Raw genomic sequence first — 8,851 nt, forward strand, 5'->3', positions numbered from 1 at the left:
TTCTTCAGGGGGAGAGGAACCGGCTGCCTCTTTAGAACTTCCTCTTTATTCTTTACAAACAGGCTGCTCCTCCTCCTCTTTTGGGAAAAAGCATTCCCGGCACTGGCCCACCTTCCCACTGCCTGTGGCAAGAAGCAGGTGGGGAGCTCGGGGAGAGAGCAACACAGAAGGCACATCTCACCAACCTGCCTCACGCCTTGCACCCCGGGCAGGCCTGCATAGAGGCCCAGAGTTCTGATCGGCACCTGGCTCCTTCCATCTCCCCAGTGAGGCGACCTTCTGGTCACCCCCCACCCATGCCACCCACACTTTGGTACCTTAGAGTCTTCTACTGTCTGACATTCTCCCGTTTGCAGGATGGGGACATCGGGATGGCTTGTCAGGCTGCAAGCACCGAGACTCTAGCCTCATGGTCCCCTGTTAGTGCAGCTCGGTCAGGGGTGAAATTTGCATGTAGGGAAATTACATCCCGGCCTTCCTGCCTGTTACCCGGGGACATCGTATGGTACTGGTGACCCCGATCCAACGATTCACCGCGTGAAAGCAATCTACCAGACACCGTTGACATGTGTAGACACCGCAGGATTATAGTGAGAGTAGGGCTCAGGAGCTTCTCGTCTGAGCAGAAGTACTGATTTCTATCAGAGAACCGCCAGCCATTTGAGCCTCGTTTCGGTCAGCGCACACACAAATGCTTTTATGTCTGCATGCGGTATGGGTCATTTATTTCACTGCCCCAGGAAACCCCTGGGTTTTCAGTCTGCTCCTCGTGGAGCATGGTCCATGTAACACAACTTCAGCAAAATCATTAGGCAACACCAGCCTCCAACCCATGTCCTGATATTCAGAAGCACAAATTCAGTCATTATGTCCCAGGGCCGCCTTCTCTGAGAAGCCTTTCCAGACTCTGCAGGAAGCATGTTACCCTCTCTGTTCTGACCGCTGAGGCACATGCCCACTTCGCCACGCACGACTTTGCGATAGTTGATCTTAGGTCTCTCGCAGCTTGGTTTTCCCCTGTTAGCGTGTTTGAACCAGAATCTCAAACCCCACCCTAGACGTCCTGAGTCAGAATCTGCTCCCTAACAGTATTCCTGGGTGATTGTAAATATGTTAAAATTTGAGAAGTACTGCATGAAGGCACCTGTTCTTAGTGAACAGAAACGAAATAACGGAATCAGCCCAACCATGGGAACCGTCATTCTGTGGATTTCAATCCTAACTGCATCTTAAATCATTTGAGGAACTTACAAAACAAAACAAAACAAGTTATCGTTCTGTCCAGTTCTCAGCCCCAGAGAGTCTTCCCTAATAGGTCTGAGTTGTTCTTGGGTGGGGCTTGGATATCATTCGTTAATGCACCCCAAAATACACACTGGGAACCACCCCTGCAAATCCATTTCCCAGTGAGCCTTGCATTCTCTCACTGATGGATGCAAATCCAAGAGTAACCAGAGAATAAGTCAAATAGTCAAAAAACTATCTGAGTAATCTGAGTGGAAAATACCTAAAATACCAAGAGATGATATTATTGTTTGCCCCCAAATGGGTGACTTATCTGAAAGCCTGGTGGGGATTCAGTGTTGGGGATTCACTGTTGGCTCTCCTTTAGCAGTCTTCTAGAAGGAACTGCTCAGCACATGTTTCATCTCCATTGTTAAGCCATGAGCAGCTTGAGGGCAAGGACTGCACCCTCTGTCATCTTTGCAATCCCAACGCGTGAACGGATGGATGGATGCATGTCGCCGAGCGTCAGTGTAGAGATGTGAGTGAATATTGGACTGGAATTTTAAGAGGATGGATTCTAGTCCTGGCTCTCCACTTTTCTTGCTTGCCTAGTGTTTTTGCTTTGCCCTTGGCACTCTTTTCTTGCTGTCTTCCCTAGGTACTACCCATGCCTCTTAAGTTGCCTTTGCCAAGCCAACCACCGCTCCCTTAAACCAGGGAGGGTAACTTTCTGTGTCTCATCCTCTCTGTTCATGACTATGAGTGTTAAGATAGTAAAGAACACATTCAGAGGTCTTACTTACCTGGTGACCCTGACTCACAGACTATTATACTCCAAACCAGAGAATTACACTCCAAATTTTGTATGTCTGTACATTTTTCTAAGGAGATAGTTAATAGATCTCGTCAAATTTTCTCAAGGTCTCACCACTCAAAAAAGATTAAGAATCAAAAAGGTAGATGGGTAGGGGTGCCTGGGTGGCTCAGTCAGTTAAGCGTCTGACTTCGGCTCAGGTCATGATCTCATGGTTCTTGAGTTCAAGCCCCGCGTGAGGCTCTGTGCTGACAGCTCAGAGCCTGGAGCCTGCTTCGAATTCTGTGTCTCCCTCTCTCTCTGCCTCTCCCCCGCTCACACTCCGTCTCTCTCTGTCTCTCAAAAATAAGGAAACGTAATTTTAAAATTTTTTTAAAAATTAAAAAAAAAAAAGGTAGGTGGGTTCTTGCTATCACATTGTTCTCCCAGCTGAGAAGTTCAGGCTCTGTGTGTAGGAGTGACAAATGAGTTGATAAAGATGCAGTGAGGTTCTCTGGGCCTGTGTGTGTGTGTGTGTGTGTGTGTGTGTGTGTGTCCCCCTTGGTGCTACCTGGGCCACTGGATGACTCCACCTAAGCAGAAGTTTCCTGAAGAAGATATTAGGAAGACAGGAGAGGAGTAAGGTCTCTAAGGATCTCTGAGCTTTTCTCACCTGACACCTACCTAAACAAATAGCTGAACAAGAGATGAGAGTAATCTCAAGATCTCAGGAAGTTTAGAGACACCCAGGAGCTCCTGGGGGCCCCCAGGTGGGCATAGAGCAATGCCATCATGGCGCACATTGTCAGCCTGGAGAGAAGCAGTCACAGACTCTACATCCAAAGGGATCAGAGGCTCTCACTTCAGCCTCCTGCCTGGTTTGGGAAATCTCTGCACCATATTTGACACCTGCTCGTTTAGACTCTGCCTAACGTCTTCCAGAGAAAGGGGGCCCTGAACTTTGTGGAGAGGAAAGGGGTGGAGGAACTTTTTACTCTGAATGCTTGGCTACTCGAAGCTCACTGTACACAAATAAACCTATGGCTCAAGTTCTCCCTCTTCTGCCTCTCACGGCTGCGCAGAGTTCGGGGCAGGGAGCAGACAGTGGACTGGATTGTGCCTTCTCTCCTAAAGCCAAGAATCTGCGCTTGTGTGGGCTGTCAGCTCTTGGGTTGGAAAAATGTGAAAATCACATATCCTTAATTTCATTTTCTAGGAGGGGAAGTAAAACAGAGGTTGGAAGGCGGCAGAGGAGAACCAGCCTGGAAGTTTGCTGGAGGGAGGCCACAATGTTGCCCTGTCCATCTACCCAGCCAGCCTGTGCACCCCTCGATGGCATCCCCCAGAAGTGGCCAGCCAGCCCCTCTCTCTGAGCATTTTCAAGGACAGAGGGCTTCTAACTTTTGAAGCCATTAGTTGAATGAAGACCTTTCCTTTTCTCACAGGGAATGGCCTGCGATAAAGAGAAGAGAGACAGGTCCCCACCCGTGTGAGACGTCTCCCATGAAAGACAAGGAAATCGTTGAGGGGGAAGAGTCCCTGAAGAAGTGAGCAAGCAGCAGAAGGCCCTCTGCGGCCCTCTGCGATGTTTTTGCCTTCGTGCTCACAATTGCAGCCTTCACGGAAGCAGTGGGTCGCGCCTGAGCGCAGTGCAGCAACTTTCAAGAGTTGGAAATAACCTGCAATGAGATGTCAGGCGTTGGTACCTTGCCACCCAAGTGCCTCTTTAACCTAGACCGTGTGTGTATGTCTTCAGTCTGGAAACTTTTTCATCCAAAAATACCCCAACTTGAACATGCCTTTTAAGCAGAGCTTCATTTATTTCCTTTTCAGAATTTTTGACAGAGCCACAGGAGTCTCCAAGTCAACTCTGTCAACCTTCTCATCTTACAGAGAGAAACTGAGGCCCAGGGAGGTAGAGCAATTCATCCAAAGCCATGCTCCTCCAACAATGTTAGGAGGCATCTTGGCTCACTTTCAGCTTCCTGCAAAGTTTAATTTCCCCTTAATCTTCTCTCCACTGACCTCAGAAGACACACCCCACTTTCTAAGAGAACTCCTAATTTTTGAAGTTTCTAACTGGCCCCTGGGCAGTGAAGGGGACGGGGAAATTCACTTGAATGTCCACCATGTTGAGGGATAGCCTGACTCAAGTGTGACTCTAGCTCTTACAGAAATGACTTCAACAAGACATTGCACAAAAGACATCGCTTCCAGAAAACTCAAGACTTAGCCAAAGAAATCTAAGAATACTTCTCTTTGAGATGAGTGGGGTCAAGGGGTGGAGTTGTAGTGGCCAAGAAGAGTTCTTTGCTAGCACCTCTAACCCACCATGAGCAAAGTCACTTTTTGTGTGTGTGCCTCAGTTTTCTCAAATCTAAAATGGAGATCCAGGTCAAGTGTATCCAATCAGATTGAACTTCAGAATCAAATATGCTGTAATTGAATACTGGATTTCAAAGCTCTGAATGAAGACAAGTTATAACATATCTTACTCATTGCTTTGGTGTGGATTATAATCCAAGCGATAGCATTGGATTTCTTGAGTTCAATAAAATGTTTTAAAACTGCAAAATAAAATAAAGTAAAATTAAATGGAACGTATGTACAGGTGACAAAGAGCACTGCCTATTTAACATGCTGTTTTAGAGAAAGTAGCAGCTCTTCTATGAGGTAGTCCCTAAGCTTACCAAAGTCCTGTCTCCCCAAGGTATATCCTGAAGATGAGCAAGGTTAACCATGGTAATAACACTTGGGGTCTAGAGAAATTGAATGATTAAACATAGAGGATTAAACACTTTGTGTTTTAATGACAGATGTGCAGATGGGAAATTCCAGTGTGGGCAGTTGTCTTTAGAAGAAGGGATAATTAGACAAAAATATCATCTTTATGGGTTTCCACACTTTGGTGGTTTTTTGTTTTTTGTTTTTTGTTTTTTTTTTTTTGAGTCTAGGGGATGAAGATTTGATCACAGAATTCCTAGAATGAAAGACGATCAAAGCATAGATAAACTCTCAGAATTTCCACAATTCTGAGAAAGGTGCCTTCGCTAACGTGCCATGTTGGTAACATCAGGAGAATTCTCTTTTTAACCACATCCCAGGACCCAGTAATACAGAGATTAAAAAACACCCAGGTTGACTAATACATCCTCTGCGACTCATCACCATTTTAATTGGTGGCTTTGGAAATTTTCAGAATGAAAATCTGCCTTATGAATCAGCTAGAAATTGCATCTGTTGATGGTCTGTTTGATTTTGTTAGAGACCTCTCCCCTCTGAGGAGTAAAAAGTCTTGTTTATTTTAAGACTGGGCTCTTCCTCTTGGAGAAGAAAGTCTGAGATGAGATTATTTCTTACCCTGGGGTCGTTCCTAAACCAGATATTCATCCCATAAACTCAACTTATTTCATCCTCTTTGGTCACCAGGTTCTCATGTGCCTCTTGACTGGACTATGGAAGGGGCCTCCCAACATGTCTCTGTGCACCTGATCTCTCTCCACTCTGTGCCAGAGTCACCTCCACAGAAGTGTCTGCAGTGAACAGAAAGAGTGTAAATCAGGGAGCCTTGGGTTTGAACCCCAACTCTGTCACTGTCTCTGTGACTTCTGAGTTTTGGGTTCTTCATCCAGTGAGTTTGTGACATCCACATTGCAAAGTGGGTATAAAGATTGAGATAAAACTTACACGTCTGGCACATAGAAGGTACTCTATAAATGGTCATTTTTATTTTTGGGTAATTTTCCATTGACTACCAAATGAAGTTAAAATTTATAACTTGCTATCCAAGGCCTTGGATCATTCATTTGACCCCATCCTATCTTTTCAGCCTTGATCTCCCATATGCCCATCCAGTGTCAGGGGGCACAGTGGACCACTTGCTGTTCCCTTGTGCTCTGCTGTGTCTTTGTCACAGGGACCTTTCTCTCTGAGAAAGTTAAAGCCTTAGGAAAATTTATTTACCTAGGGAAATTTGTTCATATCCCAGGGCTCTTTTTGCATGCTGCCATCATTTACATCTGGCCCACATGGATCTCATCGCATTCTAATCTGAAGTGCTGTTGTGATACCTGTGCCTTTATCTCCCTTGCTAGGTTATAAGTCTGTTAAGGACCGAGACTATGTCTTATTCATTTTCATATTTTCTACAGTGTTGAGAAGGGGATTAAGAGGTTTTTGAATAGATTTTTGGAGACCCGAGTGAATGAAAGAGTCCTCGTATTACTTCCACTTGCCTCACTCCCACCAAGACCATTCATATCTTCAGATCACCAGCGACTGACAATAGCACAAGTTTACTTGAAATGTGTTTCCCAGAGATAGGTCATGACTTATTGTAAAGACTTTTCTGTTCTAACTTGAACTGTCCTCCCACTTTGCAAAGACCATGCTGAAACAGAAGTCATGTTATAAGCCTTTCAAAAATCATGCCCTCTTCAACTCCACAATGAAGAAATTCCTATCCCTGGGTCAGTTCACAGCCCAACATAATCTGGCTACTTCACCAAATAAGCAAAAAGACTCCTTAGATGCATCATCAGGTTTCACTTCTTAACACATCTTTCTGTGGCCAGTTAGCATTATTATACATCTAGAAGTTAAGGCAATGAAATTGTAGACTTTGATACCTTATCTGTCTTCCTGGGTAAGCAAGGGAAGAAGTTATTAGAAAATTCACACTCAATTAGGAAAGGTGGTTTGAGGTAGAAGTTGGTGGTTTCTTATTTGTTAAAAAAAATTTCTTTGACAAAACCCATTTAAAAGGATGAATGAAATCCAAAATTTGCACATGTGTGTGTATACATACAAACACATATGTATACATGCATATATCCATATAAGACTATAAGAAAAAGTAGAGTTCTGAAAGCAAGTATGCTTATTTTTTCTAAAATTTCTATAACATTGCACGTGTAAAGAGCGTCCTAGGTATTATTTCCTGAGGCAGTATGTAGAAAAACAGCATATACATTTTTGAAGCCAAGATTTTTTGAGATCTTAAATTATCCTGATGTTTCCTATATTAGTTACTGACATCTCAGGACATTAACCTGGTCTTAGATTCCTAGTAGATTTTTAGATTGTTAGGTGTGGCGAAAAACTGTATCCATTGGAAAATAAGAGAACATGTCTTGAGGAATCTGCTCATTCGTATTCTGTTAATATTCAAATATCCTGCCACTCTATTCACCCCAGAGTTAACAAAGACTCTGAGCAACAGGAGATCCCACCATCCCAGGCTCTGTGTATAGATCAGGGACGATTGAAGCATGACATGGGACCCTAGGGGGTCATGGACAAAGAATAGACCCTAAGATTCAACCCATGTGTCTGCACTTTCTACTTAGGAACCTCCTGATTCTGGGCTGAGAAGAGCTAACATCCATGAGCCTTCCCAAGATTCAGAGGGCACCTGTGACCCTTACCTGTCACGTGGCCATGTACCACGACGAATGTGAGGATTCCCCACAGCAGCAGGCTTGGCTCCATCTTGAGGGCAGTGAAGAGAAGGTGTTTCTCTGCAGAAGGCCAAGTTTCCAGTCAGCCTCTTATTTGTATCATGCTGGGAGGACGAGGGATGAAAGGATCAATCCACTCAGGGTGTCATCATGCTGTGGTCCCTCTGGTCTCTATGACAGTCCGAAGTTGCTCTCTATAAGTATTAGGCTGCTTTGGTGAGCCAGGAAATTGTGCCTAGCCCTCTCTAGTTTCAAATATAGGAAGTGGTTTTAACCAGGTTTTTTTTCAAGTTCAATTGCTGGGAGGTGTGGGCTGGGGTAGTGAGAAGGATTGGACTTCGTTTATGAATCCTTTCTTCAGCTTCACCCAGAAAAGGAAAGGGAGATTCCCCTGCTGCTGAAAGAGAGTGAGCAAGCACTTCGTGGCAGTGGTCTCATTTAGTGTTTCATAAATTGACATCACCTTGAAATTGAGGTCCTCCCCCAGACTTGTGGCTCCCTGAGGAGTCAACAGGTGCCACGCAGGATAAGGGGAGCCTAGTGGGGTCTTCAGTATTCAGGTAATTAAAAAGGAAGCAGAAGACTGACCCATATTCAAAATTCATGAATTGTCTACCAAGATCTATAATCAGTAGTGTAGTGGCCACAATTGTTTCACCATGATGTCCAGGTTCCTGAATGTGAATTGTGATTTTACAAGATATTTTGCCTCCAGATTTGTCTTTCTCTTAAAGGATCATACTAAAAGTCGGCTTTGATTTTAAACTTTAGATTTTTTTTTTTTTGCAAAATTAAATCATTCTTCATTGTTTAATTATCAGAGTTATCTTCTGATTTTCATGAAATGGTTGACTGTGTTTGCTATCTGGAAATTCACATCCATTAGCAATCATCTAATGATCACAGTATAATATGATCTTTTTAAGAAGTTTACTTATTTATTTTGAGAGAAAGAGAGCGTGAATGGAGGAGGGGCAGAGAGAGAGGAAGAGAGAATCCCAAGTAGGCTCCATGCTGTGAGCGCAGAGTGCAACACAGGACTCGAACTCACGAACCGTGAGATCATGACTTGAGCCAAAATCAAGGATTGGACACTCAACCCACTGAGCCACCCAGGCACACTAAAATACAATTTTTAAAATATTTGAAAGCAAGTAAATATATTGACAAAAGGAAGACCATCTTTTCAACCAAAGCAGTTCATGGTTCCAATATGTATTATCTCTACCCCTGACATTCTCTCAGAAAAGCAACTACCTCTGAAAAGAACCTTGGAATTCTGCAAATGAACTAAGAGTAGTTTCCTAAGTACCAGAGTTTGCAGAGAAAACTCGTCAACTGATCTCTTTCTGGGAGTGGGATACTTATCAAA

At 44.0% G+C, this 8,851-nt stretch overlaps 1 protein-coding gene across 1 annotated transcript in view; it reads right to left on the reverse strand.

The window, feature by feature from the left end:
• IL2RA (interleukin 2 receptor subunit alpha) overlaps positions 1-8,209 on the reverse strand; it is a 60,623-nt gene extending 52,414 nt beyond the window's left edge. Inside the window, exon 1 of the mRNA XM_049624589.1 lies at positions 7,447-8,209. Within this exon, the coding sequence (XP_049480546.1) occupies positions 7,447-7,510 (64 nt within the window). The 5' untranslated portion in view covers positions 7,511-8,209. The remainder of the gene's footprint in view (positions 1-7,446) is intronic.
• Positions 8,210-8,851: the final 642 nt, after the last annotated feature.

This window comes from Panthera uncia, chromosome B4 (assembly GCF_023721935.1).
Source record: "Panthera uncia isolate 11264 chromosome B4, Puncia_PCG_1.0, whole genome shotgun sequence".
NCBI lineage: Eukaryota > Metazoa > Chordata > Mammalia > Carnivora > Felidae > Panthera > Panthera uncia.